This window comes from Carcharhinus amblyrhynchos, chromosome 16 (assembly GCF_965287045.1).
Source record: "Carcharhinus amblyrhynchos chromosome 16, sCarAmb.v2.hapA, whole genome shotgun sequence".
NCBI lineage: Eukaryota > Metazoa > Chordata > Chondrichthyes > Carcharhiniformes > Carcharhinidae > Carcharhinus > Carcharhinus amblyrhynchos.
In genome coordinates, this window is record NC_137339.1 from 51,675,187 (window position 1) to 51,702,179 (window position 26,993).

General features: G+C 43.5%; 1 protein-coding gene across 1 annotated transcript in view; it reads right to left on the minus strand.

Annotated features, from left to right (window-relative positions):
• Positions 1–13,277: 13,277 nt before the first annotated feature.
• ctsz (cathepsin Z) overlaps positions 13,278–26,993 on the minus strand; it is a 471,849-nt gene continuing 458,133 nt past the window's right edge. The window contains exons 3-7 of the mRNA XM_080205090.1: positions 24,235–24,398; positions 19,371–19,550; positions 18,420–18,570; positions 16,429–16,594; positions 13,278–13,776 (exon numbers count right to left, since the gene is read on the minus strand). Coding sequence (XP_080061216.1) covers positions 13,666–13,776; positions 16,429–16,594; positions 18,420–18,570; positions 19,371–19,550; positions 24,235–24,398 — 772 coding nt within the window. The 3' untranslated portion in view covers positions 13,278–13,665. The remainder of the gene's footprint in view (positions 13,777–16,428; positions 16,595–18,419; positions 18,571–19,370; positions 19,551–24,234; positions 24,399–26,993) is intronic.

A 26,993-nucleotide genomic window follows, 5' to 3' on the forward strand; every position in this document is an offset into this window, starting at 1 on the left:
TGCACAAATGTGGACAATGATGTTGTCTGGTTATCTGCCCCTTTTAGTATGCTTCCTACCACTCAGAGACATCCAGGACACCAGCACCAGGGAGGCAGACCATCGTCCTGGAGTCTCGTTCGTGCCCACAGAACCGCCTGTCTGTGCCTCTAACTATTGCGTCCCCCACTACTATTGCTTCCTAGTCCCCCTCTTTCTCTTCCAAGCTACAGAGCCTGATTCTGTGTCAGCGACCTGGTCATCTTGGCTTACCCCTGGAAGGTCATTCCCTCCCACAGTATCCAAAACGGTATACTTATTTTGGAGGGGGCGACTACAGGGATCCCTTCACTGACTGCTCTCTCCCTTCCCCACTCTTGTCTGTCTCCCAGCCCTTACTGTTAAGGGAAACTCTCTGGTATGTGACCTTTACTCTTCCTAACCATGACCCACGTGTCTTCCTCCTGTGGCCTCGGTGTGACTACCCGCCTTTAACTTCTCTCTATTACTTCCTCATTCTCCCTGACTAGACTAAGGTCATCAAGCCGCAGCTCCAGTTCCCTAACGTGGTCCCTCAGGAGCTGCAGTTCGATGCACCCGGCGCAGATATGGACTTCCGGGAGGCTAGGCGACTCCATGAACTCCCACACTGAAAGCAACAAACTGGCCTCTCACTCATACTTACCCCTTTCTTTAAATTTCTGGAAGAATGAAGAACAGAACCTACCCTGCCTCTGTCTGTTTACACCGAAGCCCATTGAGCCAAAGCCCTTCAGCCCTCACTCTGCTCCCTCTCACTCAGCTGCCTGCTACCAACGCTGCCCACTGTGTAGAGTGGCCTTTCTTTTATAGTTCCCTTTCACCACTAGTTGGCATCAGGAGCCTGTGCAGTTTTCCCAGTTAAAAGAAACTTTTGAAAGGAAAAAAGCCCACGAAGAAACTTAAGCTTAACAAACAAACAAATAAATAAATAATCAAACACTAGCTGCCTTACCCTCAGCACGAATCTCTCCGTCTCAAACTTGCTCTGGTCTCACAATGAGCAATAGAATAAAGATGGGAAGAAATAGATTCAATGGGGCAGGAATGAGTTGAAATTATGGGTCTATTTGTGGATTTTGAGAAGAAGCTAGAAGTGAGCTGTATGCAGTTGGGAGACTATGATATAGGAAGCTGTGGAGGAGAAATCTCAGAGGAGATGGGCTCAGTGACAGTCCTGGATACAATAGCTTGATGTTCACTGGGGTCATCATCCAAGGGAAATTAGGAAAAAATGTCTGAGTTGGTGCTCAGCTTCTGCATGGTAGAGGTTGGTACACCAGGCAATAATAGCACTGCCCTGATGGAATACTCTGCCATGCCTGGATGAGTGCAGCTCTATCAACACTTAAGAAGTTGACACCATCGAAGACAAAGCAGTCCACTTGATTGGCACCCCATCCTTAGACATTTACTCTCCACCACTGAGGTACAGGGCAGCCATGTGTACCATTCACAAGATGCACTGCAGGAACTTAAACAATATTTTCCAAAACCATGAATGCTACCATTAGAAGAACAAGAGCAGCAAATACCTGGGAACACCATCATCTCAAGCTCCCTTCCGAGTCATTCAGTATCCTACCTGGAAATATATCACCGTTCCATCACTGTTGCTGGGTCAAAATCCTGGGACTCCCTCCTTGATGGCAAGGTGGCTGTACCTACAGCAGTTCAAGAAAGCAGATCACCACCATGTTGTCAAGGGCATCTAGGGATGGGCAATGAATGCTGATCTAGCCAGCGACACCTGCATCCTATGAATGAATTTTTTAAAAGTCAAACGGACTCAAAACGTTAACTTTGTTTCTCTCTCCACAGATGCTATGCAGCACTTCCTGTTCTGATTACAGCAGCACCACCCTTTGTCAGCAAGTTTAATAACAATGTTGGGGTTTGACCTGAGAGAAGTACAGCTAGCTCAGAGAGAGTGAGAGGAGTAGAGAAATTAAGGCAGCTGATGTCACCTTGACAGTTTTCATCTAAATAGACCAAGAGACCAGAGGGTTGGGTCCAGGAAGATGAATACAGGTGAAAGGGTTCATCGAACAGGAGGAAGGACTCCTGCCCAAAGAAATGAGCATGGAAACAAAGGTAATGGAAGAATTCAACATTCTGGCAAGCCTGAAATTCATTAAGGTGGGAGAGAAAGAAGTTAAACGGAATTCTTTGCTTCTCAGATTGTGCAGTGTCAGGGAAGAATCTTGTGAATATACAGCAAGAGGTGGGATTAGAAGGAGGAATGGGGTCAGAAGGAGGAGATGGGGAGGAATGATCAAGCAGGGCATTAAGCTGTCAGAGTTTGCATTCCATAACACATGAAAGGGAAAAAAAAACTTTCTTATTAAAGTGTCAAACGAGATAACGAAAAATGAAATAATTGGGGACCCAGGATAGTTTTGAAATAGGGTGAGTTGGAGCTCTGAAGAGAGAGAAGTTGAGTGTGTACATTTGGTGGCGATTGTCACAGAGTGTGGCTCTCAGGATATAAAGAGAACAGTATGCCGAGGAATGTTTTTTGATCAGTGACAATAGTCATTTCAGTATTATGTGTCATGTACAGTATAGCAGTATTAAGCCTTGGAATACCTGTGATCCTGGGCAGATTTGAAACATGAAGGATGGATATTTGTCTTAAGTTAAAATTTGTTTTGAAGATGATCTTGGTCAAAAAAATAATAATTCAGAGTTAATTTTTTTTGTTGATACATAGTTTCAATATAGTTTATATTGTATGCAAATTATCCATTCTGTCAGAGATATTTGGAAAATGTTCAAGTATCTGCTTTTCCACCTTGCAGCTCCTGATTTTTTTTATATTTTAGGCAGTTTTCTTGAAAAGGTTCCTTAGGTAAAAAAAGTTGACCCTTACACCATTTTGTTCCTCTGAAATAAGAATGTAAGAACATAAGAACATAAGAAATAGGAGCAGGAGTAGGCCATCAGGGTGGTAGCAAGGGATGATATAGGAACCACAGAGCAGAAAGTGGAATCGTTGTAGGTGGAGATTAGGAACAGCAAAGGGAGGAGGACGCTGGTGGGTGTCGTCTGTAGGCCCCAGAATAATGATCTGGAGGTGGGGCGGGCTGTTAATGCGCAAATAAGTGCGGCATGCAGGAATGGGACGGCGATAATTATGGGGGATTTCAATCTACATATAGATTGGTCGACCCATGTTGGACGCGTGGGCTCGAGGAGGAGTTCTTGGAATGCTGCCAGGATAGTTTCCTCGAACAGTGTGTGTTGGAGCCGACAAGGGAGCGAGCTATCTTGGATCTGGTGTTATGTAATGAGGCGGGTAGAATTAGGGACCTTGTGGTGAAGGATCCTCTTGGGGAGAGTGATCATTGTATGGTGGAGTTTCTGGTGCAGATGGAGGAGGAGAAAGTGGGTTCCCGGACACACGTCCTTTGTTTAAACAGAGGGGAGTACGGTAGGATGAGAGAAGAATTGGCGAATGTGGAATGGGGGAGCGCGTTGGAAGGAAGGTCTGCTGAGGAGCAGTGGAGGATCTTTAAGGAGATCTTTCTTGGTGCTCAGCAGAAATTTATTCCGATGGTCAAAAAGGACAGTAGGAGGAGAGGTAATAAGCCATGGATAACGAAGGAGGTGAAGGAAAGTGTTAAATTAAAAGCGGAGGAATTTAGAGTAGCTAAGAGTAGTGGGCGAGAAGAGGATTGGGAGAGGTTTAGATGTCAACAAAGATTGACAAAGAAGTTGATAAAGAAGGGTAGGAGAAACTATGAAGCTGGGCTAGCACTTAATATAAAAAAGGATAGCAAGAGTTTTTATAAATATATAAAAAGGAAGAGGCTGGCTAGGGTGAACGTTGGTCCCTTAGAGGATGAGAAGGGGGACTTAGTGGTAGGGGATGGGGATATGGCTAAGGTCTTGAATAACTTTTTTGTTTCTGTCTTCACGGAGGAGGACGTGAATAATTTGCCGGGTGTTAGCGATGGAAAGGTGGTAGGACTGGAGGGTCTTAATGACATTACTGTTACTAGAGAGGAGGTGCTCAACAGACTGGAGGGGCTGATTGTGGACAAGTCCCCAGGACCGGATGGAATGCATCCAAGGGTTCTGAAAGAAATGGCGGAGGTGATAGTGGATGCCTTGGTGGTTATTTTCCAGACGTCGCTGGATTCCGGGGAAGTGCCGCAAGATTGGAAAACGGCTAATGTTACACCGTTGTTTAAGAAGGGTGCCAGGCAAAAGGCAGGGAATTATAGGCCGGTTAGTTTAACGTCTGTTGTAGGTAAAATGTTAGAATCCGTCATCAAGGAGGAAATAGCGAGGCATCTTGAGAGGAATTGCTTGATAGAGCAGACGTAGCACAGTTTCGTTAAAGGGAAGTCATGTCTGACAAATTTACTGGAGTTCTATGAGGATGTGTCTAGGGCAGTGGATAGAGGAGAGCCGGTGGATGTGGTCTTTCTTGATTTTCAGAAGGCGTTTGACAAGGTACCTCACAAGAGGTTATTGCAGAAGGTCAGGGGACATGGAGTTGGGGGTAGGGTGTTAGCATGGATAGAGGATTGGTTGTCAAATAGGAGGCAGAGAGTGGGGGTCAATGGGTGCTATTCAGATTGGCGGATGGTGACTAGTGGAGTGCACCAGGGGTCGGTGCTGGGGCCTCAGCTATTTACCATTTATATAGATGATCTGGAGGAGGGAACCGAGTGTAGGGTGTTGAAATATGATGATGACACCAAGATTGGTGGAATGGCAAATTGTGCGGAGGGTGTGGAGAGTCTACAGAAGGATCTAGATAGGCTGGGCGAATGGGCCAGGAACTGGCAAATGGAATTTAATGTTGGCAAGTGCGAGGTGGTCCACTTTGGTAGGAATAATGGTAGGAATGATTATTACTTACGTGGCGAAAAACTGCAGCAAGTGACGGTGCAGAGGGACCTCGGGGTCCTTGTGCATGAGTCGCAAAAACCCAGCTTGCAGGTGCAGCAGGTGATCAGGAAGGCTAATGGGATGCTGGCCTTCATAGCGAGGGGCATTGAATATAAAAGTAGGGAGGTCTTGCTGCGGCTGTATAGGGCATTGGTGAGGCTGCAGCTGGAGTACTGTGTGCAGTTTTGGGCGCCGTACTTACGCAAGGATATTTTGGCCTTGGGGGGAGTGCAGAGGAGGTTTACTAGGCTGATGCTGGAGTTGAGGGGGTTGAGCTATGAGGAGAGGCTGAATAAATTAGGCTTGTACTCGTTAGAGTTTAGAAGAATGAGGGGAGATCTCATTGAGACATATAAGATGATGAATGGGATGGATAGGATAGAGGTGGAGAGACTCTTTCCGCTCAGAAAGGATAGTAGGACTAGGGGGCACAGCCTCAAGATAAAGGGGGGGCGGTTTAGAACGGAGTTGAGGAGGAACTTCTTCACTCAAAGGGTGGTGAATCTCTGGAATTCTCTGCCCGTTGAAGTGGTGGAGGCTACCTCGCTAAACATTTTTAAGACGCGGGTTGATGGGTTTTTGATAAGAGAGGGGATTAAGGGTTATGGAGAGAGGGCAGGAATGTGGAACTGAGCCACGACAGATCAGCCATGATCTTATTGAATGGCGGGGCAGGCTCGAAGGGCTAGATGGCCTACTCCTGCTCCTATTTCTTATGTTCTTATGACACATCCTCATAGAACTCCAATAAATTCGTCAGACACGACTGCCCCTTAACGAAACCGTGCTGCGTCTGCTCTATCAAACAATTCTCCTCAAGATGCCTTGCTATTTTCTCCTTGATCACGGATTCTAACATTTTACCTACAACAGACGTTAAACTAACCGGCCTATAATTCCCTGCCTTTTGCCTGGCACCCTTCTTAAACAACGGCGTAACATTAGCCGTTTTCCAATCTTCCGGCACTTCTTTTGCAAATCACTTTAAATCTGTGCCTTCTCGCTCTTGAGCGGGAAACATTTCTCCCCATCTACTCTGTCCAATCCCTCATGATTTTGAACATCTCCACTGAATCTCCTCTAAGCCTTCTCCTGTCCAGGGAGAGCAGTCCCAACCTTTCCAATCTATCCTCAAAACTGAAGTTTGGTGATCAGATAGGATTTTTATGACAATTTGGGAGTTTCATGATCACCTCATCATAGTCCAGATTTATTAATGAACTGAATTTAAGCTCCATCAGCTGCCATACAGGGATTTGAAATTGAAGGGTCCAAAAAATTATGAATTACTTATTCAGTGACACCACCATATTGCTGTCACCCTTGCTGAAAGTTAATTAGCTTCACTGTAATCAATCTGGCTCGGTTTCCAGTAAGTAGAGTTAAGATTTCGGTGTTGGGTTACACTTACTGTTGAGTAGTTGAACCGGATTCTGTGCATTGTGTTGGGTGTGTAGCATAGTTTCCAGATTAACCCAATACAGCCAGTGCCCCAAGTTCAGTTTCAGTCCCTGAGCTCAGGGGACAGTAACATCGACCTACCATGGTCACGTGCTTGGGGCTCCTCCATCACCTCCCTTACCTGCTCCAGGTGAGTCAGGGCACAGGTAGCCCCCAGAAGGACTATTCTGTCTACAGACAGTGTCTAGGAGGCACTACTTAGATCGGGATGACTTTGTGCTGCCTATCCCACCGGATCCAGATTGTTCCTAGTTCCATCCAGCACGCATTCCATAATGCACAAGGAACACACCTGGCAGGAACTTACACTTATGAACTGTGTTGGGCATATACAGCTGTCTGTTTATATGACTTTTGTGCTCACTAAGATGTGGGACATGTTGCTGAAGAAGGGAATACACTGCAGTGGTGATTTTGACGTCTTGCTCCATGTAAGCTGGGGACAGTTCCAGTCCCCTGGGTCAGCATGTGTGCAGGAAGTGTCTCCAGCTGCAACTCCCGGAAGCTCGAGTTTCATAGCTGGAGCGGTGGCTGGAGACACTGTGGAGCATCCGCAAGCCAGAGTGTATGTTCTTATGTTCTTATGAAATTTAACTGACATTTGGTACGCTGTCCATTAAAATTAAAAGGGAGAAAGAAACCCATCTGTGCTCTGGACTGCTTCATTCACAGGAGCAGCTATGACCTGAAGGAAAACTCAGATTGTAGCTGCTGAAGTTCATACCACTCTTTGTTCTTGGTTTAGTGTCTTCAAAAGAAAGTCAGATTAGTTCCTCACAGTGACACATCAGTTTAAAATAGCAAAAGGTCGGGAGAGAATTACCCTGAGATCCTCAACATCAACTCTGAATCCCATGATGTCTCATGGCACCAGGTCAAATATGGGCAAGGAAACCTCCTGCTAATTATCACATACCATCTCCCCTCAGCCGATGAGTCAGTACTACCCCATGTTGAATACTGGTGGCAAAGGTGGAGACCTTCAATGTTCATCACCAACAATGTCTCGGTAGCACCAAGTAAGAAGTCTGACAACACCAGGTTGTCAGACTTCTTACTGTGTTTACCCCTGTCCAACGCGGGCATCTCCACAACAGTAGCACCAACACAGACTGAGCTGGATTAGCAGAGTAAATATGTGAGGTTATGGGAATAGGACTGGGTGGGATTGTTGTTGGTGCAGACTTGGGCACCATCAATGGGCTGAATGGTCTCCCTCTACACTGTCGGGATTCTATGAACACAAGAACCTGTCCTGCACGCGAGAAACAGGACAAATCCAACCCATTCAATTACTGCTCCATCAGTCTATTCTTGATCATCAGTAAAGTGATGGAAGGGGCCCTCAACAGCACAATCAAGCAGCACTTACTCAACAATACCACACTTTATGTGGAGTTTGCACATTTTTTCCATGTCTGCTTGGATTTCCCCCAGGTGTTCCTGTTTCCTCCCACACTGCAAAGATGTGCAGCTTAGGTTGATTAGCCATGATAAGTTGCCCCTTAGTGGTAGGGTAAATATTTGGAGTTAAGGGGATAGGACCTGGGTAGGATTATGCTGACTTGATGGGCCAAATGGCTTCCTTCTGCACTGCAGGGATTCTACTGGATTGCTTGGCAGTTGGGAGTGTTAAATAGCAACCATGAAAAGGAGTCATAGCTGAGACTTGCCTGGGGCAGTAATCCTTATTTATACAAATATCTGTGAAGAATGGGAAAGCCCCAGGAAATAAGTCAGTTGAAATGTCCAATCATTGACAGTAACTGTCTTAGACTATCAATTGTTTTAATTTGATGTTGATAGCTAGCTAATGTAGAGGAGTTGAAATATATGGCTTACCCATATATAGGCAAAGCTCACTGACTAACAACCTAGTAAACTAATCACTACAAAGCAAGGCAGGTGACAGACCAAAAACTAAAAGGCTATGTTTATTTGTGTCATGACTAAGGGGATTATGTCCTGCACAAATGTTGATGCAGTATTAGTCTGTGACTTTAACATTTGCAACTCGACAGATGTCTGAAATTAAGTTTTGAAATGCAAACTGGAAGCTAGGATAAATAAAAATAAAGTGTTAGGATTGCCTGTCCCAAAATGTTGTGTTCATTTTAAAGTCATTATTATTAAAATTCTTATCAGAAATATACTGAGGCATTGAACAAAGAACAAAAAAAATTACAAGCCTGCACCGACCATGCTGCCCGACTGAACTAAAACCTCCGACCCTTTCGGGGACCATATCCCTCTATCCCCATCCCATGTATTTCTCCAGACACCCCTTAAAACTCACCACTGTATCTATTTCCACTACCTCCCCTGGCAATGAGTTCCAGGCACTCACCACCCTCTGTGTAAAAAAAATTTTTCCTCGTACATCTCTTTTAAACCTTGCCCTCACACCTTAAACCTATGTTCTCCAGTAATTGACTCTTCCACGTGGGAGGAAGCTTTATTGTTTATTATTAGGACTTTTTGCAAACCAGGAACCTGGGTTTAATTCTGGGCTTGGGTAACTATTTATGTGGAATTTGCACATTCTCCCCATGTCTGTTTGGGTTTTCTCTGGCTGCTCCATAGAATAGAATCATGGAATCCTTACAGAGCAGAAGGTGGCCATTTGGCCTATTGCGGCTGCACCGACCACAATCCCACCCAGATGCTATCCCCGTAACCCCACATATTTACCCTACTGATCTACTGACACTAAGGGTCAATTTAGCATGGCCAATTAACTTAACCTGCACATCTTTGCATTGTGGGAGGAAACTGAAGCACCTGGATTAAATCTATGCAGATACGGGGAGAATGTGCAAACTCCACACAGTCATCCAAGACTGGAGTTTAATCCAGGTCCCTGGTGCTGTGAAGCAGCAGTGCTAACCACTGTGCCACTCCAGTTTCTTCCCACATGCCAAAAATGGCCAGGTTAGGTTGATCGGCCATGCTAAATTGTTGCTTAGTGTTAGGGGGATTAGCAGGGTAAATTTGTGGAGTTAAGGAGATGGGACCTGAATGTGATTGTTGTTGGTGCAGGCTCGATTGGCTAAATTGGCTTCCTTCTGTATTGTGGGAATTCTATGATTCTATGAGATGCTATCAAAAGCATTTATTTTCTACAAATGAATGCATCTTTTGTTAAATAAACAATATTAAATGTATGAAATTATCACTCAATGTGGAGTTTGGGACCATGACTCTTAGTTTAACAGCCAGCTGGGCATTGCCTCCATAAAGCCTTTCCAACTTGCTTCCGAGAATTATCACTTAGACCTGCAATCACAGTTTCTATTTTGTCTATTTTGATGCAGTGGAAATTGAGCAAGTTTATCTTCAACAATAAAGCAAAACTTTGAAGTGGGATCTTCAGCTGTGCTGTGCCTCTGATCCTAATTCAATGAACAGAATGATGTCAGGATCAGTTGCATGTGCTCTGCTGCTGCATTGTTTTTAAGTTTATTTATTTGTCACAAGTAGACTTACATTAACACTGCAATGAAGTTACTGTGAAAATCCTCTAGTCACCACACTCTGGCACCTGTTCGGGTACATTGAGGGAGAATTTAGCATGGCCAATGCACCTAACCAACATGCCTTTCAGACTGTGGGAGGGAACTGGAGTACCAGAGGAAACCCATGCAGACATGGGGAAAATGTGCAGACTCTGCATGGATAGTGACCCAAGCTGGGAATCGAACCCAGGTCCCTGGCACTGTGAGGCAGCAGTGCTAACCACTTCACATTGTGGGCTGGGTGCACATGCACAACTCTTCCTAACATCTTTCTGGTTGGTGGTATCGATTAACAGTGAAAGAGAGATTGCTGAACCCAGCGGGTCAGGCAGCATACATGAAGACGAAAACAGAATTCATGTTTCTGGTCGACAATTTTTCACAATGAACAAAATGTTCATAGTGGGGAAAAGATTTCTAAAAACAAGCATCAGGAAGACCAACTAACTTTCATAGATTCATGGCATTATGGAGCACAAAGGGATGCCATTCATCCCATGATTCTAGCTCTTGGTTAAATTTATCCCACTGCCTCCTTCTTACCCTATAGCACTGCATTTTTTTCATTATTTATCCAATTCCCTTTTGGAAATTACCATTGCATCTGTTTACACCCAGGCAGTGCATTCCAGATCATAACAATGCTGTGTGTAAATAAATAATTCTTTATTATTTGCCAATCACCTATAATCTGTGCCCTCTGAGTACCAACTCCTGTGCTTTATTGAAAACTGTTTGCCCTTATTCATCAAAAGCATTTTTGATTTTGAACACCTCCATCAATTGTCTTATTGACCTCCTATGCCCTAAGAGCAATCCCCGACTTCCTTTGTTCCTGCACATTAATAAATCCCCTCATCACTGGTACCATTTGAGAAAATCTCTTCTGTATCCCTCTTGAAAACATTGGCATGCTTCCTGAAGTGTGATACTCAGAATTAAGCATAGTACTCCAGCTGAGGCCTAACCAGTGTTTTTTATAAAGTGTATAACTTTGCTTTGTATTCTACACCTTTATTAATAGTACCAAAGATCCCATATTTTTTTTAAAGTCTTCTCAACTTGCCCTCAAAAACCTATGTACATACAGCATCCCCCACCCCTCCCCTGGCCACTGTTCCTGCACACTCTTCAAAAATGTATCATTTGATTTATATTGCTGTTCTACATTCTTCCATATCAACACTTTGGAATGGCTAAACTGAAAGTGGGCCTACACTAAAGAAAGTCATCTCATTATTCATGGCACAGAAGAAAGCCATTCAGTCTATTGAATCCAAGTTGACTCCCCACAGAGCAATAGTCAGTCCCACTTCCCTGCTCGAGAAGAATGGGAAATTGACTGTTCTCACTGTCAAGCTCTAAATAATGAATTTGTGCACTTCAGCTTTAACAAATTAGTGAATTGGTTGGAAATTCTGATTAATCTTTCATGTTTTTCAGTCTAATTTTCTTGAAGAGGAAATGAACTTTTCAATGTATGAGGATGATATAGAGAGTATGTACTAATGTTATTGTTTCAATAGATACAGCTAACACTGAGATTATCACAGTTAAAGGTGCAAAGAAGTGGTTGAAGCTGCAAGAAAAACTAGCTTTGCCTGAAATCAAAAAATGCAAAGGATGGATGGGGTGACAATCAAGCAGGCTGCTTTGTTCTAGATGGTGTTGAGCTTTTTGAGTGTTGTTGGAGCTACTCTCAGTCAGCCTAGTGTGGAGTATTGCAGCACAATCCTTGTATCTTGCAAATGTTGAACAGGTTTTGGGGAGTTGAGAGGCGAGTTATTCAGAATTCCCAACATACATTTGTTGCCATAACATTTACGTGGTGTATACCTGACTGCCATTTCTGCTTTGTTTTGCCTATGGGACAAGACCTTAATGTGATAATGGAGGAGTCAGAGATGATGATTGATAGTCATACTCACAGAATCATCCCTGTCTCACCATTGATTCAGTTCCCCTAACTTTAACACAAGATGCTATGTATTAGAGAGGAGGACCTTGCAAAGTTGACTGGATGGGGTGTGCCTTTGTCATATCCAAAACCAATGCCTAGTCTGAAGCAGATTGTCCTTCCATTTTTATTATTATATAAAATGTACACACTTCAGTGAGGAAGTTATAGTTAATGCCAGTTTGGTTCAATTAGGAAATAACAATGCAAAACCATCTCAAATAATTAGAAGACCTGCAACAGCCTGATACTTAAAGACAGGGTTGTTAATCATATGATCACTAAAGGTCAGCCTTTATTGGAGGCTAAATGTAGACTTGAATCACTGACATCACACATAATTCTATACTTAATTGGGGTGTTACTGAGTGAAGGATAGCTAATGGTGATGTGTATGCAGTTTACAGTTAAGTTAATGTTGTTCTTATGGTGATTTAGATCTTGTTGATGGCTGAAAGAATCACAATAGCACTGTTGCATCATTGCAATTCCAATTTTTAATCAGGTTGTGACAGCAATACATCTTTGCATACAAAGCTGTCTGGTGAGTAATGGTTATGTTGAACTTTACTGTGGTCATGCTGTTAATAGATTTGATCAGGCCAACAATCATACTCATTGTGTTGAAATTATATCAGGTGTACAGCAAACCAGTACAGGGTGTGCAGACACTAGACTTAGATCCTGAATTACTTTCCTGCTGCACACTTTAGGAAAAGATAAAACTGGTCTGTCACCCTTTCACCCCCAGAGCTACACACAGTGCTTTTCAATACCTCTGTCGCACTGGAACTATTGCGTGTGAATAGTATTTGTCTATTCTATAAGATATTGAATCATAGAATCATAAAAAACCCTACAGTACATAAAAAACCCATCTGGCCCATCGAGTCTGCACTGACCACAATCCCACCCAGGCTCTACACCCATATCCCTATATATTTACCCGCTAATCCCTCTGATCTACGCATCTCAGGACACTAAGGACAATTTTAGCATGGCCACTCAGCCTAACCCACACCTCTTTGGACTGTGGGAGGAAACCCACACAGACATGAGGAGAATGTGCAAACTCCACACACAGTAAGTAGTCTCACAACAGGTTCATTTGGTAGCAAAAGCCACTAGCTTTCGGAGCGCTGCCCCTTTGTCAGGTGAGTGGGGAGTTCTATTCACAAACAGGGCATCTAAAGACACAAATAAACTGGTTGGACTTTAACCTGGTGTTGAGAGATTTCTTATTGTGTTTACCCCAGTTCAACGCCAGCATCTCCACATCAAACTCCACACAGACAGTGACCCAAACCGGGAATCGAACCCAGGTCCCTGGAGCTGAGAAGCAGCAGTGCTAACCACTGCGTGCCCGTATCATACCGTGAGCTTAAATACAAGTGAGATAGATTTGGATCCAACAAAATCACCCATGATTTTCAAAAGGCTTTTTAATTCAATATTGTGTTCTCTGTGTAGCAAATAACATTCTCATTTCTATTTCACTTTATATAGTTACACCTTTGTTTTTTAACAAAAAAATCACTTGTGTTCTCATAATAACAGAAGCACTAGGAGCAGGAGTAGGCCATCTGGCCTCTCCAGCCTGCTCTGCCATTCAGTAAGATCATGGCTGATCTTTTTGTGGACTCAGCTCCACCTACCCATCTGCTCTTAATTCCTTTACTGTTCAAAAATTTCTCAAGTACAGAATGGCAAATTATTTGTATTGTACAATTTGCATTAGCACTTTAAAAATATATATATCTTAAAAAGTTCCATTCCTATGAAGAATAGATTTGCGTTCAAATGCATACACTACTACAGGATAGGGTCTCCATAGGCACAATTTTCTTCTATTGCCAGGTTGTAGAAGTTTCCCTTTCCTCCCTTGTAGGCACTGGTGACAATTCGCAGCCAACCTCTTTCCCCCTGAAAACAGAAAACGTAGAGTTAATGTGATCTTGGCTGGTGAAGTCAGAGGGCAAGATCTCTCCATGAATGAGTTGCATTTAACTTGGGAAGCCTTCCATAATCCTCGGCTGGCTGAGACAGCATTTTCTTTGGTAGGAGGAGGTTGAATCACAGAAAATCTGTCACTGTGTCAATAGTTTCCAAGCTAACCTAAATCCATAACGGTAATAGGGTTAAAGAATCAAACGATAGGACCAGATTGCATAAACTTGTATTTCCTTGGAATATTTGACTGAGGTGTTTAAAATAAATGAAGAAATCCAACAGGTTTGATAGAGTGGGAATCTGGAAATGAGGGAGTGGGGGTGGGACATCCACAATCTTCTGGGGTAGAGAATTCCAAAGATGCACAACCTTTTGAGTGAAATAATTTCTCCTAATCTCAATCCAAAATGATCGGCCCCTTATCCTGCAACTATTTCAGACTCCCCAACCAGTGGCAACATTCTCTCAGCATCCACCCTGTCAAGTCCCCTCAGATTTTATAGGTTTTAATAATATTGCCTCTCGTTCTTCTAAATTTTAGAGAATACAAGCCCAATTTACTCAGCCTCATCATAGGGCAACCCCCTCATCCCAGGGACCAATCTAGTGAATCTTCACTGTACACTTCCTACACAAATATATCCTTTCTGAAAACAGCACACAGTATTCCAGATGTGGTCTCACCAAAACCATGTACCACCGCAGCAAGGCTTATTTATTGCATTCGTTGAATTTATTCAATGAAGAGTTAGGCAGATTTTCGATAGACAATGGAGTTAGGTTTTGTGGGGCGGCAGACAGTAAAGTGGAGTTGAGACTCCAGACCTTACTGAATGGCCGAGCAGGCTGGTGGGGCTGGGTGGCCTACTCCTGCTCATATGTTCCTCTGTAGAAGATGGGTAAGCGGAATGAGTACATATCTGCCGTAATCAAATTGGCACAGCAGGTGCAATGTGACAATATGAAATGCCCTCGCTGGAGGAAAGCACTCCATTATCCAAGTCTTTTTAATTCGATTTATTATTGTCACATGTATTAGCATACAGTGAAAAGTATTATTTCTTTCACGCTATACAGACAAAGCACAATGTTCATAGAGAAGGAAAGGAGACAGTGCAGAATGTAGTGTTACTCTTCCCGCTCAAAAAAGACAGTAGGACTAGGGGGCACAGCCTCAAGATAAAGGGGGGGGCAGTTTAGAACGGAGTTGAGGAGGAACTTCTTCACTCAAAGGGTGGTGAATCTCTGGAATTCTCTGCCCGTTGAAGTGGTGGAGGCTGCCTCGCTGAATATTTTTAAGACGCGAGTTGATGGGTTTTTGATAAGAGAGGGGATTAAGGGTTATGGGGAGAGGGTGGGGAAGGTGGAACTGAGCCACGACAGATCAGCCATGATCTTATTGAATGGCGGGGCAGGCTCGAAGGGCTAGATGGCCTACTCCTGCTCCTATTTCTTATGTTCTTATGTGTTACATTCGTAGCTAGGGTATAGAGAAAGATCAATTTAATGCAAGGTAGGTCATTAAAAAGTCTGACGGCAGCAGGGAAGAAGCTGTTCTTGAGTTGGTTGGTACGTGACCTCAGACTTTTGCATTTTTTTCCCAACGGAAGAAGGTGGAAGAGACAATGTCCGGGGTACATGGGGTCCTTAATTATGATGGGTGCTTTGCCGAGGCAGCGGGAAGTGTAGGCAGAGTCAATGGATGGAAGGTTGGTTTGCATGATGGATTAGTCTACATTCATGAGCTTTTGTAGTTCCTTGCAGTCTTGGGCAGAGCAGAAGCCATACAACTAAAAAGAATACTTTCTATGGTGCATCTGTAAAAGTTGAGAGAGAGTTGTGGCTGACATGCTAAATTTCCTTAGTCTTCTGGAAAAGTCAAGGCATTGATGGGTTTTCTTAACTATAGTGTCAGGGGGACCAGGACAGGTTGTTGGTGATCTGGACACCTAAAAACTTGACCTTTTCTACTTCATCCCATTGATGTAGAAGGGGCATGTTCTCCTCTACACTTCCTGAAGTGATGACAAAATCCTTCATTTTGTTGACACTGAGGGAGAGATTATTGTCGCCGAACCAGTCCACCAAATTCTGTCTCGTCATTGTATGAGTTCTACAGTGGTGTCGACAGCAAACTTGAAAATCAAATTGGAGGGAAATTAGGCACAGAAATTTTCAGCACGGTTAGCAAGAACCAAGGATTGGGGACCTCCATATTCAAGTATATGGTAATCCAGGATCTACCCAGCTAAAACCACACAGCCCAGAGCACTGGCAAGCTTCTTGCCATTCATCTTGCTTGGACATTAACTGACTCCTTGGCTTTTAGTTTTCTCTCTCTCTGAAGCTGTGTGGGAAGAACCCCAGCCCCAGTGATGACATTTATATCCCATTAATGATCCAGCCATGTAGGATCAAACTTAACTGCGCTGGGGTACAGCAGATCTGCCTGGTTTAGGTATTGGATTACCAAGTCTGCCCACAAATTAGGCTCAATTTTGCACTGCCAAGCATGTCACCTTGGTTCCATTTGACCCAGTCACAAGTTGCTTATTAGTCTGGGTTTTGGCTTCACTAGGTAGACCAAAGCAGCAAAGTTGATTGCGTGGCAATACAAATACTTACCCATGGTTCACCCCAGGAGTTGCGCACAATCCAATATTCAACACCATTCTCATCTACGCCCCAGCCTGCAACTGACACAATATGGTTTATCGTAGACTCTGTGTGGAACTCCATGTACACACCACCAGTGTAGGCATCCAGCTTCTCTGTAGCCATAATGCCACAACTATAAAGGAATCAGATGAAAACAATTACCAATCACAAATGAGTTCTCCAAACAAGTAACAGGATCTATTTACACTACACATTTTAAAAACAATTTTACTCCATTCTTAAGTTACAAAGCCAATGCGCAGAGTAGACAAGGCAAACCTGAATTGTTCTCCGTGCTTGCTCCAAAAACTAAATTGAAACTGAATCCAATTCATGATTCCCACAAACAAGATCCAAGCTGATAAGAGGCACTGCACCTGATCTTGAGCTTGATCTTAGCCAAACGGTATCTACACTACATAATACCGAACAGCACGTTACAAGGCGTTGTGAACTCTAAACCCTCTCTCAACCAGTCATGGATTCAAGCCACAGCTGTGCTGCCTTTTGGTTCAGTTGTTGAACTGTGACCACTGTCTTCCTTCAGATGAATGCCATTATTCAAAGAAAAGGGGAATTTTCCCCAGTGTGTTGTCAGATGCTTCACTCTTTAATGAAATCATCAAAAACATGAATTGATTGTAGGATCTTGCTATGTGCAATTTGGCACCCATTTCCCGACATTATGACAGACAGGAACAATACTGGATTGACAGAAGGCAAGGGATTTATTATTAAAATTATATTGCATTGCTACTAAGTTGATAGTACTGCAAAGGTCTAAAACCCCATTTGTAAAGGGATGTTCTTGATTTTGAAATCATGTTAAATAAATCACATAGTGAATAGGAGGATCTACGACAACAGACTACAACTCTTTGAATTGTTACCACATGTAAAATAGACACAGTGGATGTTGGTAACACTTGGACATGGCCATTGTAAACTGACAGAGGGTTTGGTGCAGGGTCCTGACTTTGCCACTTGATAACCTTACACTCATTGGATCTTCAGACTTCAGGAGAACATCAACATATTGGTTAAATGGGCAGAGACACAGTAGATGACATTTAATGCGGAACATTGTGAAATGATGCATTTTGGTAGGGGCAATGAGGAGAGTGGGAGATGGTTAGGTTAGGGCTGCTGAAAGGTCAGGAGACCCAAAAGAAAGGGTTTCCTGAATATCCTGCAGAATTTAACTGCAGGGTTCCTTTTTAAAAAAGGAACAGGTTTACTGGCTGGAGATCTTTTAGGTGGGAAGTCTGCTAATTGGCCAAAGCATTGAAGATAGGGAAGCGCTTTAGAGGAATATGAGAACTTGGGTGAGCTCATTGATCAGATGGTTGCACGAAGTGGTGGTCTGCATGTTCTGATCCCATTGGGCGGGGGGGGGGGGGAGAAATTAACTAGTTGCTTGTTGGACTTGCAAGAAATGCTCATACTCCTCTTGGCTCCTAAGCAGTTAAACTCCCCAGTTCCCTGAGGTTAGGGAAACTCAGCTTCTTGTTGTTACAAATAAACTGATTGTTAAAATGAAGAAAAACTGCCTCATTATAATATTTAAATAATCAATCCATTTATAGAAAGTAGGTTGGTCGCCTACCTCATATCCCACTTGGTAAAACCTGTTTGATTCTTGCTTCAGCTTCTTTGCATTTTATCTCTGATATGGGAGTTTAAGATTTAACACATAAAATAAGAACAGAGCCTTGCTAGGTCATTTCAGAGAGCAATTAAGAGTTGAATATATTGTTGAGGATCTGGAGTCACACGTAGGCCAGACCAGGTAAGGACGGCAATGAATGTCACAATGGTTGAAAACTCCTTGTTCCAAGTCCCAAATCTGGAACAGTGGTTTTTCAAGACCCCTCCATGTTCTCTGATACATCTCCCATTTTATACTATTCTAATGAGAACAACATTACAGGAAGGGATGCCTTGATCACATACTGTACCTGATTGGACCTTTGGCATAGATTTCCGCCATCATCTTCTCTCGCCCATTGACAGAGCCATAGTCACCAACCTTCCAGATCGTGTAATTCTTGATCACGTGGCAGACATTAAAGGTTGTGCAGGTACCACATTGGTTAAATGGCAAACAATCTAAAGCCAGGAAAAGAATCAAACTGCTTAGGTGCTGTTCATTTCTGCTGCTCTGTAAAATGGCTTTCTTTGATGTTACATTGACATTAATTCCCCCCAGGCTTAGAAACGGTCAATCATCAACAGTGGAGCATCACTATGTTTGCTTAACAATCTTTCTGGAACTGCTTCTGGCAGCCAAACACAAATTCTGTAGAAAGAAGTCTGGCTGGGCGGTGACCTTATAGAGCTTTTCAATAATGCAGAAGAGTTTGATTGGCTGCACAGAGAGGATGTTTCCACTTGCAAGAAAATAACAAAACTAAATGTAAAATACTCACTAACAAATTCAAAAGAAATTTCTTTACCCAGACAGTGGTTAGAATATGGAACTGGTTACATCATAAAGTGGGTGAAGCAAATAGCATTGATGCATTTCAAATAAAACTAGATAAATACATGTGGGAGATAGTAACAGGAGTAGATGAAGAGAGGTGTTAGGGTGCTATGTGGAGCATAAACACTAGCATAGAGTAAATGGCCCAATATCCTGTATCTGATTGAAGAGATTTCTCCTGAATTCCCTATTTGGTTTATTAGTGACTTCTTTTTACATTTAGCTTTGGTCTTTTTCCACAAGTGGAAATATCTTCCCTGTTTACCCAATCAAAACCTTTTGTAATCTTAAAGAGCTCCATCAAGTCACCTCTCAGTCTTCTCTTCATCTTCATTTATAATAGTGTAAAATTATATATAACTCCATGCAAGTGCTTCAAGTAGCAAATAAATGCAATAGTAGTGAAGCACCCTGAGAACTTTACCTTGGTCCTTAGCCTGGTAGTTATTGCAGGTTTCGTCTGGAATGCCATGCATATGTGCATATGCCCACACCCCCAAGTGATCCCCTCCCTCACAGGAGCCTGCATTAGCACAGTCAATGATGTGCTGTACTGATAGGTAAGCAGATGGCCAGGCGCCTTTACGTTTAATATTAATCCGATCTGAAAAAAAGGAAATATTTGTTAAGACATTCACAATCTGGGAGGCAGAACTGTTGCAACGGGAGGGACCAGGTACTGACATCATGGGGACTGGGAGGAGCTGTTGGTTATCACAGTGAACTTTCACCTCTGGGGCAGACTTCCAGTGCATCAGACTGAACCATAGAAAATTACAGCTCAGAAACAGGTCTTTTGGCCCTTCTTGTCTGTGCCAAACCATTTTTTGCCTAGTCCCACTGACCTGCACTTGAACCATATTCTTCCGCACCCCTCTCATCCATGAACCCATCCATGTTTTTCTTAAATGTTAAAAGTGACCCCCCCATTTACCACTTTATCCGGCAGCTCATTCCACATTCCCACCACTCTCTGCATGAAGAATCCCCCCAAATATTCCCTTTAAACTTTTCTCCTTTCACCCTTAACCCATGCCCTCTGGTTTTTTTTCTCCTCTAGCCTCAGTGGAAAAAGTCTGCTTCCATTCACTCTATCTATACACCTCTATCAAATCTCCCCTCATTCTTCTATGCTGCAGGGAATAAAGTCCTAACCTATTCAATCTCTCTCTGTAACTCAGCTTCTCAAGTCCAGCAACATCCTTGTGAGCCTTCTCTGCACTCTCTCAACCTTACTTACATCATTCCTGTAACTAGGTGACCAAAACTCTCCACAATACTCCAAATTTGGCCTCACCAATGCCTTATACAACCTTACCACAACACTCCACCTTATATACTTGATATTCCGATTTATAAAGGCCAATGTACCAAAAGCACACTATGACCCTATCCACCTGTGACATCACTTTTAGGGAATTCTGTATCTGTATTCCCAGATCCCTCTGTTCAACTGCACTCTTCAGAGTCTTACCATTTACACTCTACTTTCTACTTTGGTTTGTCCTTCCAAAGTGCGATACCTCACACTTGTCTGCGTTAAATTGGGCGGCACATAGCACAGTGGTTAGCACTGCTGCTTCACAGCTCCAGGGACTTGGGTTCGATTCCTGGCTTGGGTCACTGTCTGTGTGGAGTTTGCACATTCTCCTCATGTCTGCTTGGGTTTCCTCCGGGTGTTCCGGTTTCCTCCCTCAGTGCAAAGACATACGGGTTAGGTTGATTGGCCATGCTAAAATTGCCCCTTAGTGTACTAGGTTGCTTAGGTTAGAGGGATCAGTGCGTAAAACGTGTAGGGATATGGGGGTAGGGCCTGGGTGGGATTGTGGTCAGTGCAGATTCGATGGGCCGAAGGGCCTCTTTCTGCACTGTAGGGTTCTATGAAATTCCATTTGCCATTTTTCAGCCCATTTTTCTAGTTGGTCCAAATCCCACTGTCCACTACACCTCCAATCTTTGTATCATCAGCAAATTTGCTGATCCAATTTACCACATTATCATCCAGATCATTGATATAGATGACAAACAACAATAGACCCAACACCGATCCCTGCGGCACACCACTCGTCATAGGCCTCCACTCAGAGAAGCAATTAGGGAATTAGGAGTGGTTAAAGATCTTGAGGAGTATAAGGACTGTAGGAAGGAACTTAAAAGGGAAATTAGGAGAGCCAGAAGGGGTCATGAGAAGACCTTGGCGGGTAAGATTAAGGAGAATCCCAAGGCCTTCTATAAATATGTGAAAGGTAAAAGGATAAGAAGAGAAGGGATAGGACCTATAAAAGGTGAGGGGGGAAAGGTTTGTGTGGAACCAGAAGAAATGGTAGAGGTGCTTAACGAGTACTTCGCCTCAGTATTCACGGTGGAAGCTGATCTGGGAGATTTTGTTATGGATTTGCAGCAGATGGAAAAGATTGAGTACGTGAATATTAAGGAGGAGGATGTGTTGGAACTTTTGAATTCTATCAAGGTAGATAAGTCGCCTGGACCAGATGGGATGTACCCCAGGATACTGTGGGAGGCGAGGGAAGAGATTGCAGAGCCCCTAGCGATGATCTTTGCGTCGTCAATGGAGACGGGAGAGGTTCCGGAGGATTGCGGATGTAGTGCCTATTTTCAAGAAAGGGAACAGAGATAGCCCGGGAAATTACCGACCGGTGAGTCTGACCTCTGGTCGATAAGCTGATGGAGAGGCTTCTGAGGGACAAGATTTACGAACATTTGGAGAGGTTTGACATGATCAGGAATAGTTAGCATGGATTTGTCAAGGGCAGGTCGTGCCTTACAAGCCTAGTTGAGTTCTTCGATAATGTGACTGAACACATTGACGAAGGAAGTGTCGTGGACGTAGTGTACATGGACTTCAGCAAGGCGTTTGATAAGGTCCCCCATGCAAGACTTCTTGAGAAGGTGAGAGGGCATGGGATCCAAGGGCCTTTGGCCCTGTGGATTCAGAACTGGCTTGCCTGCAGAAGGCAGAGAGTGGTTGTGGAGGCTATTTCCCCGGGTTGAAATGGTTACTACGAGAGGACACAGATTTAAGGTGCAGGGAGGGAAGTTCAGAAGTGATGTTAGGGGTAAGTTTTTCACTCAGAGGGTGGTGAGTGAATGGAATCGGCTGCCGTCAGTGGTGGTGGAGGCGAACTCGCTGGGGTCTTTTAAAAGACTTCTGGATGAGTATATGGGGTTTAATGAGATTGAGGGTTATAGATAGGTCTGTAGGTTGGTAGGTGTTGATGTGATCGGCGCAACTCGTGGGCCGAAGGGCCTGTTTGTGCTGTAGTGTTCTATGTTCTATGTTCAATCCTCCACTACCACTCTCTGGCTTCTTCCATTGAGCCAGTCTCTAATTCAATTTAGTACCTCCCCATGTATACCTAGCGACTGAACCTTCCTAACTAACCTCCCATGAGGGACCTTATCAAAGGCCTTGCTGAAATCCAGGTAGACAACATCCACCTTCCTGGTAACCTCCTCGAAAAACTCTAATAGATTGGTCAAACATGACCTATCATGCACAAAGTCACAGTGACTCTCCCTAATAAGCCCCTGTCTATTCAAATATTTGTAAATCCTATCCTTTATCACACCTTCCAATAACTTGCCCACCACCAATGTCAAACTTACTGACCTATAATTTCCCGGATTTCTTTTGGAACCTTTCTTAAGCAACAGAACAACATGAGCCACCCTCCAATCATCCGGCACCTGCCCCATGAATACTGGCATTTTAAATGTCTGCCAGGACCCCTGCAAATTCAACACTAGCCTCCCTCAAGGTCCGTGGGAATACCATGTCCGGCCCTGGGGATTTATCCACTCTGATTTGCCTCAAGACAGCCAGCACTGGTGGAGTGAAACTTTCTTCCCTTTGCTGCCTATGGGGGATATGTGTGAAATGAGTTTGATCAGTTCCCCATTGGCATGACCCATCATTGCAAAGCTATCTTATTTCACCACTAAACTGACAGCTTCAACCTGAGGCATTTTCTTTTCTGTGGCTAGGATGCACAGACAAAGCTCTCCCCTCTAGTCAACCCCTGGATGCACTGGATAAGTTGGTGTTCAGTTGGAGTGGACACTCAGTGGCGGGGGTGGGGGGGGGGGGGGGGGGGCGGGTGGTGCGGTGGGGCAGCAGGAGCAAGCTTTATTGGCCAAAGAGCCATAAATGTTTAGGCGTTTGGAACTTGGGAGAGAAAACTGAAAAGAAGGTGTCTGCTGCCTCCATGATCGGGCTCATGAGTGTGGTCATCAAAGATACCAATAGTGTGCTAATTATGTCAAAAGCGTCCTCAGAAAACAGTGGGTCCATGAATGCTCTCTGCTTCACGTTTGTCAGCTTGGGTTGCAACAGCAGATTGAATACTAAAGTTTTCAGTTTTAAAAAACTGCACTAATTAGCAACTTACTGGAACTTAAGAAGAAGAGAAGGCCATTCAGCTCCTTGGGCCTATTTCACCTTCAGTTAGATCTGGACTGATCTGCACCTCAACTCCCTTTACACAACCTTTGATCTATAATCCTCAATACTGTTTTACCAACAAGGACATATCTATCTCAGTCATGAAAGCTCCAGTTAACCCCGAGCATCCATAGTCCTTTTTGGGAAAGCATGCCAAATTTCTACTACACTTTGTATGGAATAGTTTTTGTTGACTATGGTCCTGAATGGCCCAGCTGTAACTTCAAAGGATTTGTGTGTGTGGGCTGCAATTTGGTATAAACGACTGAAGTGTGTCATAGCTGGTAAAAAAAAAATGAATAATTCCAATTGTATTCTCGCATGTGGTCAAATTAGATCCGATATCTCCATTGTAAGATTAGACCCATTATTTGTGGGTAGCACAGTGGCAGAATGGTTAGCATTGCTGCCTCATGCGCCAGGGATTCGGATTCAATTCCGGCCTTGGATGACTGCTCGGAGCTTGCATGTTCTCCCCTTGTCTGTGTGGGTTTCTTCCCACAGTCCAAAGATGTGCAGGTTAGGTGACTGGCCATACTAAATTGCTCCTTAATGTCCAAAGATGTGTAGGTTAGGAGGTGAATAGATGGGAGTTACGGGATAGGATCTGGGTAAGATGTTCTCTCAGAGAGTCCATGCAGACACGAAATGGCCTCCTTCTGCGTTGTAGGGATTCTGTGATACTTTTACGATCTCCTGTTGACACGGACAGCTTTTCCTGCATGGTGCCTCCTACAATCTGGTTTCTACATTTTGGCCCTGTGATACTGACTTGTTCTGGGTAAGTGTTCCGCAGGATCCATTTAATGTACCTATCAGGTCCTACCTGCCAGAGCACTGGTGCTCCCATGGGCCCAGCATGATCCACAGTACTGAGGAATGTGTTGATTCCTGGTGGTGCTGACAAAGTTAGTGCCATTCACATTGCGCCAGTCCCAGGTCTTTGGAAGAGCAGCGATGGGAAGGTATTCATGAGGCCGAGGGTAAGACCTGGGGGAAGTACAAATGAAACAGCAAGAATTTCACAAGTGTCAAAGTGCAACTTTATACAACAATATTAAAATAGAAAATACAAAGTAATTGATGGGAGTTTTGTTGTGAAGCCAATTGATCCATTGTTACCAAGGCAGATAAACAAATTTCTAATATTATCTTGGGAAATGATGCTCAGAATGAGAGAGAGCAGTCTCAGATGATCAGGTGAATATGCTACTGTCGGCTCTCTCATATGGTTTAAGGTTCTCCAGTGGTTCAATGGGCATCACCTGGTGTTCTACTGTGACATTCATAACAGATTTGATCTCAGCTGATGGGCTGTTAGAATGGCATCTGGGGGCTCTGAATTTCAGCTAAAGCTCCCATTCCTGACTCCTATCTCATGAGCCTTGCTGGGATAAGAACAGAGTTGGTTTTAATTGCTCCCCATCATTAGAAATCAACCACGGTAGTGTGACACTGGGGCGGTATGGTGGCACAGTAGTTAGCACTGCTGCCTCAGCACCAGGGACCCAGGTTAAATTCTGGCCTCCGCTGACTATAGTATGGAGTTTGCAAGTTCTCCCCCAGCCTGAGTGGATTTCCTCTGGATGCTCCCGTTTCCTCCCACATTCCAAAGATATGCAAGTTAGATTGATTGCCCATAGTAAATTGCCCCTTAGTGTGGGATTAGAGGGTATATACATGGGGTTATAGAGATAGGGCCTGAGTGCAATTGTTAGCGATGCAGCCTTGATGGGCCAAATGGCTTTTTCATGCACTTTAGGAATTCTATTTTATTCTATGACTTGAGTCACATTCAGCCCAGACACTGCAAAGGTCATATGTTCCCCTCGCCAAATGAGCATTAGTGAACCTGCTGGATTTTTAACCAGTCAGACTGACCAGTAGCTCCCAAGGGCAGGACCTCCTCCCCAGTGGGAGACGGACATCCCACATTGGCCTTACGTAGCCTGTCCACAGCATGGAGTGGATCAGCTCTACGTTGACTTTTTGCTTCTGGGGCGGGTGGGCCGGGTCAGCCATCCACACACCACCACCACCACCACCCCCCCCCCCACTTAATATTCAGCCCTTAGGAGAAAATGTAGGAATTCAAAACTCAGGGCCATAAATAAATCCAATGAGTAATTCAAGAGAAACCACTTTACAAGAGAGTAGTTAGAATGTGGAACTGGCTACCAAACGAAATAGTGGCGGTGTATAGCATTGAAGTATTTCAGAGGAAGCTAGCTTAATCTATGAGGGAGAGAGGAATAGAGGAATATGCTGGTAGGATGGAAGGTTAAGGAGCAACATTGGTCATTGGGTCAAATGGCTTGTTTTTATAAATACTAAAATGTTTTTTATTGAATAAGTGTAATCATTCCATACAGTAATTATAATCTGTCTTACCTCAGTTTCAAATCTATTTCCATGTCAAAAATGGCTCAGTGGGTAACTTTTGACTTTGAAGCAGAAAATATTGGGTTCGCATCCCAGACTTGAGCACATAATCAAAATAGTCACTTCAGTACAGTACTGAAGGAATGGTCGTCTTTCAGATAAGATTTTAAGTGGACATTCTGACTGGTTTAAGGATCCATAATACTGTTTGAAGAACAGCAGGGGTATTCGCCACAATGTCCTGCCCAAAGTCTTTTCTAAACCAATACCTATAAACAGGTCTGATCATGATCCTTTTTTTGTGGGATCTTGTGCAAAAGCTAGCAGCCAAGTTTCCTTCAATTATTATAGTTCAGGTCAGAAACTCCAAAGTGTTTTATGGAGCTCACCTGGATCATAAGTTTTGCATCTTGAATTTGGCTAGAATAAATATGTTAGGCTTCACTTCAGGTATGATTCAAATGACCCACTAGGGAGCTTTTATCAAACAAAGTTTAATTAAGAATATAGTTAACATGTATGGAAAGAAGATTAGCAATATCTTTTATCAATTACAAACAAAAACAAAACAAACAAAACAACCAAGACAATGTATAACCTTAACAAGTATATCTAAATGTTCCAATCAAACAAAACGCTTGCCACAGACACAACCCTTTAAACAGGTGCAACCCAAAGACTAAAGCTCATGTAATACTAGAATTGAGACCTTTGGTTGGAATATTGAAAACTTTCAGGTCTTGTCAGTTCTAGTAATCCTGTTGACACATCCAGAACAGTTTGAAATCAGAACAGCTTCCCAGAACTCCAGGTAGATTCTAGTCAAGCCACCAACAGCAGATTCTCCCTTCAGAAGGGCGAGACCTTGTTTTCAGATAACCAACAGAATTTAGAAAAACAGAGTGAAACACTTCTTTTCAGCTTGCTGTCCCTTCTAAAACTTAAAACTCAAACTGCAGCCAACAGGAAAAACATCCCTTAAACTCCCTAGAAAGGGGAAAAAAAACTGTCCAGAACTCATGACCTATTCTCCTAATAATGCAGAGCCATAAAACTACCCCTAGAATAAACATAAACAACTCCCCAATTAACCCACTTACGGAGCAATAAAAGGACTCTTCTAAGTCAGCCCAGCAACAATTTACCAGCTAAGACTGTGAGCTGCAGAGAGCATGATTTAAAAATCTCTTAAATGTACACTGA